General features: G+C 41.8%; 1 protein-coding gene across 1 annotated transcript in view; it reads right to left on the bottom strand.

The window, feature by feature from the left end:
- LOC143752291 (uncharacterized) overlaps nt 1-13157 on the bottom strand; it is a 50439-nt gene that overhangs the window by 2637 nt on the left and 34645 nt on the right. The window contains exons 6-7 of the mRNA XM_077245423.1: nt 9105-9158; nt 5859-5937 (exon numbers count right to left, since the gene is read on the bottom strand). Of these exons, the coding sequence (XP_077101538.1) occupies nt 5859-5937; nt 9105-9158 (133 nt within the window). The remainder of the gene's footprint in view (nt 1-5858; nt 5938-9104; nt 9159-13157) is intronic.

The following is a 13157-nucleotide window of genomic DNA, read 5'->3' as shown; positions in this document are numbered from 1 at the left end:
GAACCCAACGTGGAAACCCCAGGCACCAAGAAAACTCCCCCACCCCCCAAGAACCAATGACCTATGTCTTCAAACTTCTCCTTATATATGCCTCTTCCCGCATATGTTCACCGATAACGGCCTGATTAGTGTCCACAGCTGGCGCTCGTCAACACTGGCGGCCATTACATGCCAACGGAACCGGCCCGGTGTTACACCGGAAGTCGCTCCCCCGAGCAACAAATCCCGGTTTTGAGGTTCCTCTTTGTCTCACCCGGTGACACAACTATTCTGTTACAAATCCTTTGTAGTTGAGCCAATTCAACATTTTTTGTCTATTGGAATCAGAAGTTATTTATAAGTTACTTATTAAGAATAAACAGGTTCAGATGTAGCTTTTTTATTGAAAATGTTTGGTCACCATTTTGGTGATGAGCGTTTCCTTGAGTTAGTCAGTTTGACTCTTGGGATTTTATGTGAGTTATGGTCTTTGTAACAGTGTTTAGCAAAACACATAATTTGTTTTTAAAGAAAGCCATAAAAAATAGATCAGGAGACACAGATAACAGCATCATAAAGGGAATAGTTCACTACTCTTATTCCTGATCAAAAGATATTGTTTGTGAATAATATATGAGACCAATACGTTTACCAACACAACGTTTATGCAACTAATCAGTCTAATGTGTCAAAAGCCTTTTTTCCCCATAATGTATTTTAAAATCCGATTTCAGAATGTCTGATCTGCTGCAAGAAAGTTTTGCTGGTAAAATTTTAATAGAGAAAATAATCACTTTTGGTCAGAAATAACATTAGGAATTTATTCTAGTTTATGAGGCTGAAAACTTGATCATTTTGGTTTCTTTCTTTCTTAGCAACAAATGATGTGATTTTCTAAACACTGTTACAAAGACCACAAACTCACAAAAAAGCCAAGTGTCAAACTGACCAACCAAAGGAAACTATGAAGGGTGCAATTTTTGGTGCAAAACAGCTGAACGCCTGTGACAGTGTCACAGAGAGAAATGTTTTAAGAGTTGCAAACTTGTAGACTTTTTTTTCTCTCCCACAAACACAACACAGCAGTTACACCTTCTCAAATTCTTCATTGCAGGAGCACAAATCCTGTTCTACAAATCATAAAAATTAATAAACTCGTGCTCTCACATTTTTACCACAGTTGCTGCAGTGAATATGGTGCAAAACGCGTTTAAACAGCCGCATCAAAAAATGTGAAGTCACAGAGAAATTTTGCTCATCCGCAAATCAGTGTGTGAATTCATCCAATGAGAGTTGCACACTTGTAGAATATTTTCTCACAAATATCTTGTGTATTTTTCTAGCACAAACACAAGTACATAACTACAGCTGCTTGAATCTGCTGCGACGAATCTCAAACACTGTTTTTCGTTTTCAAGTGACAAGTTTCGCGCGCTCTCCCTTTTGCACCATATATCTCGTGAAATGTGGAGCAAAACTGACAACTGTGCATCTGTAGAGGCAGTGGGCGGAGCCTACATGAATATTGTGCATCTGTAGAGGCAGTGGGCGGAGCCTACATGAATATTGTGCATCTGTAGAGGCAGTGGGCGGAGCCTACATGAATATTGTGCATCTGTAGAGGCAGTGGGCGGAGCCAACATGAATATTGTGCATCTGTAGAGGCAGTGGGCGGAGCCTACATGAATATTGTGCATCTGTAGAGGCAGTGGGCGGAGCCAACATGAATATTGTGCATCTGTAGAGGCAGTGGGCGGAGCCTACATGAATATTGTGCATCTGTAGAGGCAGTGGGCGGAGCCTACATGAATATTGTGCATCTGTAGAGGCAGTGGGCGGAGCCTACATGAATATTGTGCATCTGTAGAGGCAGTGGGCGGAGCCTACATGAATATTGTGCATCTGTAGAGGCATTGGGCGGAGCCAACATGAATATTGTGCATCTGTAGAGGCAGTGGGTGGAGCCTACATGAATATTGTGCATCTGTAGAGGCAGTGGGCGGAGCCTACATGAATATTGTGCATCTGTAGAGACAGTGGGTGGAGCCTACATGAATATTTTGCATCTGTAGAGGCAGTGGGCGGAGCCTACATGAATATTGTGCGCCTGTAGAGGCAGTGGGTGGAGCCAACATGAATATTATGCATCTGTAGAGGCAGTGGGCAGAGCCTAAATGAATATTGTGCATCTGTAAAGGCAGTGGGCAGAGCCTACATGAATATTGTGCATCTGTAGAGGCAGTGGGCAGAGCCTACATGAATATTGTGCATCTGTAGAGGCAGTGGGCGGAGCCTACATGAATATTGTGCATCTGTAGAGGCAGTGGGCAGAGCCTACATGAATATTGTGCATCTGTAGAGACAGTGGGCGGAGCCTACATGAATATTGTGCATCTGTAGAGGCAGTGGGCGGAGCCAACATGAATATTGTGCATCTGTAGAGGCAGTGGGCAGAGCCTACATGAATATTGTGCATCTGTAGAGGCAGTGGGCGGAGCCAACATGAATATTGTGCATCTGTAGAGGCAGTGGGCGGAGCCTACATGAATATTGTGCATCTGTAGAGACAGTGGGCGGAGCCTACATGAATATTGTGCATCTGTAGAGGCAGTGGGCGGAGCCAACATGAATATTGTGCATCTGTAGAGGCAGTGGGCAGAGCCTACATGAATATTGTGCATCTGTAGAGGCAGTGGGCAGAGCCTACATGAATATTGTGCATCTGTAGAGGCAGTGGGCGGAGCCTACATGAATATTGTGCATCTGTAGAGGCAGTGGGCGGAGCCTACATGAATATTGTGCATCTGTAGAGGCAGTGGGCGGAGCCTACATGAATATTGTGCATCTGTAGAGGCAGTGGGCGGAGCCAACATGAATATTGTGCATCTGTAGAGGCAGTGGGCGGAGCCTACATGAATATTGTGCATCTGTAGAGACAGTGGGCGGAGCCTACATGAATATTGTGCATCTGTAGAGGCAGTGGGCGGAGCCAACATGAATATTGTGCATCTGTAGAGGCAGTGGGCAGAGCCTACATGAATATTCATGAGTTTCCCGAGCGTGTGTGCGCGTGTCGAACTGCTCATTTTAGTTCACTCAGAGGTTCACTCCTCGTTTCTCACAGGTTTAATGGGTTATTTCAAAAAAGGTAAATATAGTTTCAGCGCGAACTTAAACTACAATTGTGTATCGTTTCGTAAAGTTCATAATGTTTTTATTAATTTGCACATTTTGTGCATTCGTCAATGACTGAATGATTGCAGGCATTCACTTTTGTAGGCCTATATAAATTACAGCAAACTTTAACTCGTTGTATAAATTGCACCTTGTGAAGCTTTAAAACTGTGTATTTTACTAATTGTTATCATTTGTTGATTGCAATAAATTAAATAAACCCTCATAAATGTATCTATGGGCAAACACTTTTTTTTACAAATATATCCTGGTGTGATTGTTCTTAAATTCTTGTTCATTTAAATAAGCCAAATAATTTAAGACCACACAGAAGCATGAATGTGTTGCTTTAATACTTAAGTACAATTTGGAATAAACAAAATTGTATGGACAAAAGTGGATAAATTACATTTGGTACAACTAGGTTACTGTAAATGAGGTAAAAAACACTTCTTTTATGGAATATAATGAGCAACCAATTTGATGTTCTAAAATAATTATATTTACAAATATACATACTGGCAAAATAATGTAACACTATTTTTTTAATGTTTTGGTTGCAAGGTGTGCTTGTGCTGGCTTAGATATAATAATATATACACTATTGTTCAACGGTTTGGTATTAGTAAGGTTCTAGGTAGGGTACCAAGACTACATTATCTGAAAAACTGTAGTATTGTGAAATATTATAAATATGTGAAGGTTTTCTATTTTAATGTTTTAAAAGAATGTATTGTGATGGCAGAGCTCATTACTCAAGATTTCAGTGTCACACGAGCCTTCAGAAATCATTCTAATACGGATTTGCTGCTCAAGAAACATTTATGATTATGATCACAGTTGAAAATGGTTGTGTTGTTTAATGAAGTGTGGAAATCGTTATGGAGCATATGTTTTCAGGATTGTTTATGCACGGGCGACAGTTTGGTTTGAAATGTGGGGGGCAAATTTCCGGGCAAATTTGTTGATGAAACATTGATTAAAATGAAAATACAATTTATACAAAACGAAATTCACTTTAAAGAAAGGCTTTCTACAAAACACAACTTAATAAGTGGTCAAAATCATGTCTGACCCATTCTTAATGTTTTCTGATATATTGGGCATCTTATGATCCTATCTTAGCCTACTCATCTCATGTGGTTCCCTTTTCATATAATCAACATAAATTAAATTAAAAAAATAACATTGCATTATTTAAACATAAATATGAAATGTATTTGTAAGTGTTTTAACTTATATGTAAGCGTCACACCGCTCCGCTGTATAGCTGTGGCCTATACATGCATGTGTGCGTGCATGTGGGGGAGGGGTGCGATTTTCTAATAATAATCAAATAATACCCAGCGATCTTCGAATATTATTTTTGCTTGAAAATTTCGTTTTGTATAAATTGTATTTTCATTTTAATCAATGTTTCACCAACAAATTTGCCTGGATTAATAAATAAGAAGCAAATATAGTAGACAATATAATCAGGACACGGAGCTGCGGCGCGTGACCTGGAGTGCGTCTCATAAATCAACCGAAACTCAGACCTGAGAAGAATATCTATAGAAAGCTCGAAATGTCTATTTTTAAACAAAGCAATTAAAAACTAATAGAAATTGGCTACTCTCTGCGTATGTAGGCTAATTCATATGAAGTGTGGATTTCTCTCTATAGGCGCGTTAATACTGCGAAGATGGCGAGTCTTCATCGTCAACATTATCTTTGCACCCACTGACATAGAAAAAACTAGTTTATTAATAAACAATTAAAATGTTTCATGCATAATCATTACTTTTGCTGGTTCTTTGTGGCAAGCTTTATTTCAGGTGTTGCGTGATATCTCTTGCGCCCTTCCCCCCCATATACTCCAAAATCAATCAAAAGCTGCTCCATTGTGCATACTCCTTTTATATACACCTATCTCGAGGCCACGAGTTACTATCTTGAGGCCACAAGATAGTAATAATACATTTTTTTGACAAAGTGGGACTAGGGGGCTCCGTAGATGTGTGTGCCTGCAGTGAAGAATTTGAGAAGGTGTAACTGTGTGGTGTTTGTGGGGGAGAAAAAAAGTCTGCAAGTTTGCAACTCTTAAAATGTTTCTCTGTGTGACTTCAAATTTACTGATACACATGTGTGGCTATTCTCTACAACTACAAATTTCACTGTCACAGGCGTTCAGTTGTTTTGCACCAAAAATACATTCATAGGAAACGCTCATCACCAAAAGGGTTACCAAATGCTTTTGATAGACAAAATATGTTGAATTGGCTCAACTACAAAAGATTTGTCAGAGAATAGTTGCATCTCTCCAGAAAATAAATAATGTCAAGTTGACTCAACTAAACCTTTTTTTGTTGTTTCCACATACAACTTATTTTCAGTTCATATAACTGTTATTCACAAAAGTTGAGTCAACAAGAAAAAGCTAGGGGAAATTAGTACCAAGATTTTTGTTGTTGTATGGGCTTACATTTTTTTTTTTTTACAGTGTGACAAATATCAACACTAACCCTAGTACAACATCAAAGTGCTGTTTAGTGTATACCACAGTTCATTTCGGTGGCCAAAACTCCCAGAAACACGTAACACAAATAGTACAAAAACCACAGGTGTGGGTATTGTGACAGATGTGTATTTTAATATATCTATAGTATTTTAATATATATTTATTTGTAATATCTCTAAAAAATATCTATCTAAAAAAGACGTACCTTTTTCTGGTTGCTACAATAACACAGATGAGCAGAATGAGGAGAACTGGCAGAATCGTAAGTAAAATGATCAGAAAGTCTGTAAAAGAATTATAACAAATTATATGTTATTTCAAACAAACTGTTTAAATAATTCTGGTCATGCATAATGACTTTGGCAGGAGCTTTGAGTGATGAGACCTCATATATATATATATATATTTATGCTTTTCCCTTTTGAGGCTCCTCAAATATGTGAGGAAAGCAACTTGGAAATAACTTGTTTGTCTCAGACATTCAGAGTGAGATATAATAATAATAATAATAATAATAATAATAATAATAAACACAGTGGCTCAGTGGTTCATGTAGGTTATCTACAAACCGAAAGGTTGGTGGTTCAATCCCCGGTTCCACCTGACCAAGTGTCGAGGTGTCCATGAGCAAGACACCTAACCCCAACTGCTCCCGACGAGCTGGGTGGCGCCTTGCATGGCTGACACCGCCGTCGGTGTATGAATGAGTGGGTGAATGGGTGAATGTGAGGCAACTATGTAAAGCGCTTTGGTGGCCATTCGGTCTGTGAAAGCGCTATATAAATGCAGTCCATTTACCATATAGGCGACTTTCTGGACACTCAAGGTCAACTCACAAAACATGATTAAACATTACAACAATAAATATGAAAAGTTACAACTATAGTTACTTCATATAAAATCAGAGTACAAAAACAAACTAGAAAAAATTGAGAAGGAAAGATCACAAGGAATAAGCCAGTTTAAAAAGATGTGTCTTAAGCTGAGATTTAAAGATGGAAAGCGATTCACTATCACGGATGCCAGATGGAAGAGAGTTCCAGAGTCTGGGAGCTGAACGACTAAAGGCTCTGAAACCCATGCTGGTCAAACGAGGTACAGTAAGGAGAACAGAAGAAGAAGACCTAAGAGTACGGCTCGGTTTATAAATCTGAAGAAGGTCGGCAAGGTACCGTGGAGCAAGATTATGAATGACCTTAAAGGTCAAAAACATAATCTTAAAATCAATTTGATATTTTACCGGGAGCCAATGAAGCTGATGACGGACTGGAGTAATATGATTAATATAAGGGGATCTGGTGATGATACGAGCAGCAGCGTTCTGAGCCAATTGAAGTTTATGTATAGATTTAAGAGGAAGACCAACTAGAAGAGAATTACAATAATCAATATGGGATGTAACCAGTGTATTAACGAGAATGGCTGCACTAGTAGGTGAGAGAGACGGTCGATTACGGTTAATGCTACGTAAATTAAAATATGCAGATCGAGTGACATTATTAATATGAGTTTGAAAAGAGAGAGTGCTATTGAGAATCACAACCAAACTCCTGACCTGAGGAGAAGGGAAAACTGCGCAATTATCAATGTTAAGAGAAAAATTATCAGATATCTTGGAACATTGCTTGCTGGAAGGAAAAAAATACTCCAGAATGTGCTCTTCGGTTGGTTCTCAGTCATAAACAATTATGGGGGAAAATTCAAGGCACTGTATTGCAAATGTATTCATAGGGATAAAATCCCACTTCCACAATTATGAGACTCTTCTTGACTAGGATTGTGTTCCTATTTCTGTCAAGGCCTTTGCCATGCATTACTAAACCTGTTCATGTCAATAATATAGTGTTTCAGTGGTGGTTGTGTACTATTAAGACTAAACATGTACTTTGAAAAAATACCACAACCATTCACTTTCCCCATCCTTTAGGGATGGAGATCTACGGTGGCTGATAGAGCTCAACGCGCTGCAACTGAAGAAAACACATGCAAATACAAAAACACCCGCAAATTAATAAAACATCTTAATCAGTTTCACAACACATGTGTGCTCCAAATACTCACAACACAACCAAATACAGAAACATGATCCAAAAGTTCACAACACAACTAAATACAGAAATGCGCTGCAAATAGCACAGACCACAAGGGAAATGTTTCCAGGGGACACAATAAGTGACGGACCGGCTGGGACGTGTTTACTCTCGTGAGCACCCTATACCCTACTCCCTGCGCAGGGCAGACGAGAGCGCCAGTAGTGGGCACTTTGGAGGGAACACGGCACTTGTGGGCCGTTTTGAACGCTCTTGATGAACGAAAGACCACGTAATTTCCTCATTATTTTCCCCTGGGATGTTCCCAACGCAGAACGCTGTCCATCAGCTGAATAGCTGTTATTACGACAGACATTTCTTATTATTACTGTTAACATAACTGTTGCAAATAAATATACATTTTATACAAAAAAGTTTTTATAATATGTGTTATATTTCTGTCTCAACCTTAAAACTTCTCATCTTTGGACCCTGCATTACCTAACATTTCTTATGAAACTTATTTATACACAACATGAAAAAATATGTACAATGTAACTGATGCATAGAATAATATCTTTCCCTCATGGTCTTTTTCTCTATATATTTTTTTCTATTTTTTTTCCTCATTTGTCACCGTGGATGACAAAACCATTCATATGGGTCATTTTTTTGAAATTGAGATTTATACATCACATGAAAGCTGAATAAATACGCTTCCCATTGATGTTTGGTTTGTTAGGATAGGACTGTATTTGGCCGAGATGCAACTATTTGAAAATCTGGAATCTGAGGGTGCAAAAAAATCGAAACATTGAGAAAATCGCCTTTAAAGTTGTGCATTTATGTTCCCGTGCGACTTAAGACTGATTTTGTGATCCAGGGTCACATTCGTGTTCTTCTGATGACATTGAACATATTGTTAATACATTTCATATATTGTATACAAAGTTATGTGTCATAAACATGTCATCTCTCTATGTTTGGTAAACAAAAAAAAAAGTAGACTACTTTGAGCTATAAGCGTGTCCCAGCCGGTCCGTCACTTAATGTATTATATATACACACACATATATATTTATTATTCTGTATTTGGTTGTGTTGTGAGTATTTGGAGCACACATGTGTTGTAAAGTTGATAAAGATGTTTTCTTAATTTGCGGGTGTTTTTTCTATTTGCATGTGTGTTGTTCAGTTGCAGTGTTGAGTTCTCTCGACCAGTGCAGAGATCAGACTCCAAGACAAGCTTTAGCTCCTCTAACTCTCTCTCTGAACACTGAAACAAGCTGATCAAGCGTTCAGAACTGCTTGATAATTGGGATTGGTACTAAATTCTGCAAGGCAATGTAAATGAAAATAGCACTCTCAAAATGAATACAAATGATTTGAGCATGATTTATATTATAAAGAGGGTTTCTAACCTGATGATCTGGTCGTATCTGATCCTGAAGAGCTGTTGTTTTGGGTGACATCTCCTGGACAGTTCAAATGAGAGGGCAGAAATCATATACTCAGAGCCGTAGCTAGAGGATTCGGGGTCCCCTGAAAACATATTGATGTGGGCCCCCACCACCCTCCACCAATATCATATACTGTACAATAGATGAGCACGGAGGCCCACATATAACAGAAGATGGTGATGTTGTTGTAAAACCTTTATTTTAAAAGTTAAATGTGTATATTAATTACAACTAATAAAAACTAACAAAAAGCAAGAAATTGATAAATAATAATAAAACCGATTTAAAAAAAGTAACAGCAAAATAATGTTTTTTCCCCCATCAGTCTGTTTACTCTGTTATGATTCATAAATCAAAAAGCAGTCATTTAGAAATTGACAAGAATGCAGTTAAAAAAATAAGAAGAATTTATTGTCTTATTTTTTAATAAAGATAATATGAAAATTGTAATATATTATTAAATAAAGCTAATTTATTCATCCACGTGCTGTCAGGGTTACATCATCCAGATCACCATCTCCGCCCACTCGTTCCCTTTCACCCAACCAGACTTTTCCCCGTTCATTATCCCCTGAGTACTAATCACCGTCACCTGTGTCCCATCAACCATATGGACTATAAAACACTCACCTTCACTGCAGTCACTTGTCTGGTCTCGTCATTCCATGGCTCACAGACTTCCCGATCACTTACCTTCTACTTACCGTCGCTTCACTCATCTTGGATCAACCCATCCGTACCAGCCATCGCCACGCCACCTGCAAGAGAGGGAAAGAAAGAGAGAGACTTAAAACCACAGCTAAGCTTCATTGAACTTTCTATGTTACTTCTTCTCACCTGTTATCTCCGACCGCAATCCTTCTGCAAAATAAACACTGATAACTTACCATCTTGTCTGATTCCTCTGTGATCCGTGACAGAAGACCAGACCACAGAAAGGAGTAATTATGCAGAATCAGTCGGATTTAGAAGAGGATTCCTCAGCGGCTAATCCTCCGGTCGCCGCGGCACTCTTTCCACCACCTCCACTTCCGCAACCTCCCGCTGCTTCGTTCACTGCCTCTGCGAGTCCCATGGCCCGGCCAGCGCCCTACTCTGGTGAGGCGGAGAACTGCAGTGGGTGTCTTCTCCAGGTATCCTTGTATATCTCCATGAATGAGCATCAGTTCCGTAGTGATACCGCCCGGGTGGCTTTCATTATCTCACTGTTATCTGGTCAAGCACTTCGATGGGCACAGTCATTGTGGGATTCAGATGCCCCGGTGGTCAAATCCTTCTCAAGTTTTAAACAGCACTTTAAAGAGGTTTTTGGGCAAACAATATCAGAACTGTCCATTCACGACCAACTCTATAACCTCCGTCAAGGAAATTCTTCAGTGAGTTCGTATACGCTTCAGTTCCGCACACTAGCCGCAGCTAGCGGCTGGAATGAAACCGCCCTGATCACCGCCTTTCGTCATGGTTTGAATTCCAACGTCCGCCAGCTGTTGGTGGTGTATGAGGACAGCATGGGGTTAGAGAATCTGATCCAGCAGACAATCCGTACAGCCCAGCGTCTCACCGCTTGTGATAGGTTTGTACCCACTGTAAGTTCTCCGCCTCCGGCGCCTTCAGTCACTCCTCCAGCACCAGTTCCAATGGAAGTAGACTCCACCCACCTTTCTACAGCTGAACACCAGCGCAGATTTCAACATTCCCTCTGTCTATACTGTGCTTCCGACAAGCATCTCCTCAGTTCTTGCCCTGTACGACCTCCGCAACAGGCGGTAAGTGCCATTCAACTCTCCCCGAAGATTGAGCCTCTCACACGTACCAGAGTACATGTATTAACCTCCTGTGTTTGTCTCCCAGCGCAAGCCCTCATTGACTCCGGGTCTGCGGGGAACTTCATATCCACCCAGTTTCTCCAAAAGTTGAATATTCGGCGACGCCGTCTGTGCCGAGATCTTCCCGTCCAAACCATACAAGGCAAGCCATTAGGTCGTGGTCGAATTCGCCATTATACACCCACTCTAACTCTTCGTATCGGCTGTTTACACTCTGAGGAAATTTCTCTTATGGTGCTGGAGGAGTCCACCGCGGATATCATCCTGGGACGTCCCTGGTTAGTACAACATCAGCCGGTACTCCACTGGGGAACTGGAGAGGTACTCCGTTGGGGTGAAGATTGCCATAGATCCTGCCTCAGTTCCATCCAGAAGGTTCATTCTTCGTCCCGTTCCAAGTCACCCGCGGGGGAAACTAGAGTTCCTGTCTGTTCTACTTCGGTGGAAAGCCCTGAAGTCCAAGTTCAAGGCGAAATCCCAGTGGAGTACCAGGCGTTCCAGGACGTATTCAGTAAGGAACTGGCAACCAAACTACCTCCACACCGGCCATGGGACTGCGCCATCGACTTGCTACCCGGAGCCACCCTTCGCAAAGGTCGTATATATCCTCTGTCCATCACGGAACAGGAAGCCATGGAGGAGTATGTGAAGGAAGCTTTACATCAGCAGTTTATTCGACCATCTACCTCCCCTGCCGCTTCGAGCTTCTTCTTTGTGGCCAAAAAGGACTGAGGCTTGCGGCCCTGTATCGATTACCGTCATCTTAACTCTCAGACTGTCAAAATCAGCTATCCCCTTCCTCTGGTACCTGCCGCCCTGGAACAGCTGCGTGGTGCACGCATTTTCTCCAAACTGGACCTTAGAAGTGCGTATAATCTGATCCGAATCCGGCATGGAGATGAGTGGAAAACTGCCTTTGTGACCCCCTCGGGCCACTACGAGTATCAGGTCATGCCTTTCGGACTGTCCAACGCTCCTGCCGTCTTCCAAGGTCATATGAATGAAGTCCTTCGAGAGTTCCTCAACCGTTTTGTAATCGTCTACATTGATGATATACTCATATACTCTTCTTCTATGTCTGAGCACCATCAACATGTCATCCAGGTCCTCGAGAAGCTGAGAGCACACAGGTTATATCTGAAGCTGGAGAAGTGCGAATTTCACACCTCTACCATTCACTTCCTGGGTTATGTCATCAACCAACAGGGCATCCAAATGGACCAGAGGAAGGTGGAAACTATCCAGAACTGGCCACAACCCTCCTCCGTAAAGGAACTGCAACGATTCCTGGGGTTCGCGAACTTCTATAGACGATTCATCCGGAACTACAGTCATATCAGTGCTCCCCTCACTTCTTCCCTCAAGGGACGGCCCAAGTCTCTGTCCCTATCTCCCTCCGCAGTACAGGCCTTCCAGCGTTTAAAGGAAACTTTCATCACTGCTCCCATCCTCATTCATCCAAACCCGGACCTTCCGTTTGTGGTAGAGGTAGATGCCTCATCTACTGGAGTAGGAGCAGTTCTCTCTCAGCGGCAGGGTGAGCCACCCAAACTCCTTCCATGCGCCTTCTTTTCCAAGAAATTAGCCCCGGCGGAGCGGAACTATGACGTCGGTAACCGAGAGCTGCTGGCCATCAAACTGGCCCTTGAGGAGTGGAGGCACTGGCTGGAGGGAGCTAACCATCAATTCACAGTAATCACCGATCATCGCAACTTGGAGTACTTAAGGGAGGCTAAAAGACTGAACCCTAGACAAGCCCGCTGGGCTCTATTCTTCACACGCTTCAACTTTGTGGTGTCATATAGTCCCGGGAGTAAGAATTGCAAGGCTGATGCACTTTCACGACTCCATCACACCTCTGTTGAAGATCTTCATCCCGAACCTATCCTCCCTCCAGCCGTAATCCTCAGTCCAATCGTCTGGGAGGTTGACCAACAGATCGCCCAGGAACTGACACGTCAACCCGCTCCGCCGGGAGGTCCAGAAGGGCGTATTTTCGTACCTCCACATCTACGTACTCCCCTTCTGGACTCCGCTCACTCCCTTCCGGGCTCTGGACATCCGGGTAGCAAGCGTACCCTCTCGCTCCTCAGTCAACGGTACTGGTGGCCGTCCATCTCCAGAGATGTCTCCAGGTTCATCCGCGGTTGTTCAGTCTGTGCCATCACCAACACCCCGAGGAGAGTCC

This window comes from Siphateles boraxobius, unplaced genomic scaffold (genome assembly GCF_051911475.1).
Source record: "Siphateles boraxobius isolate OS27281-9 unplaced genomic scaffold, OSU_SipBor_1 102, whole genome shotgun sequence".
Lineage (NCBI taxonomy): Eukaryota > Metazoa > Chordata > Actinopteri > Cypriniformes > Leuciscidae > Siphateles > Siphateles boraxobius.
The sequence above is the reverse complement of the archived record's forward strand: the minus strand, read 5'-3'. Positions and strand labels throughout refer to the sequence as shown.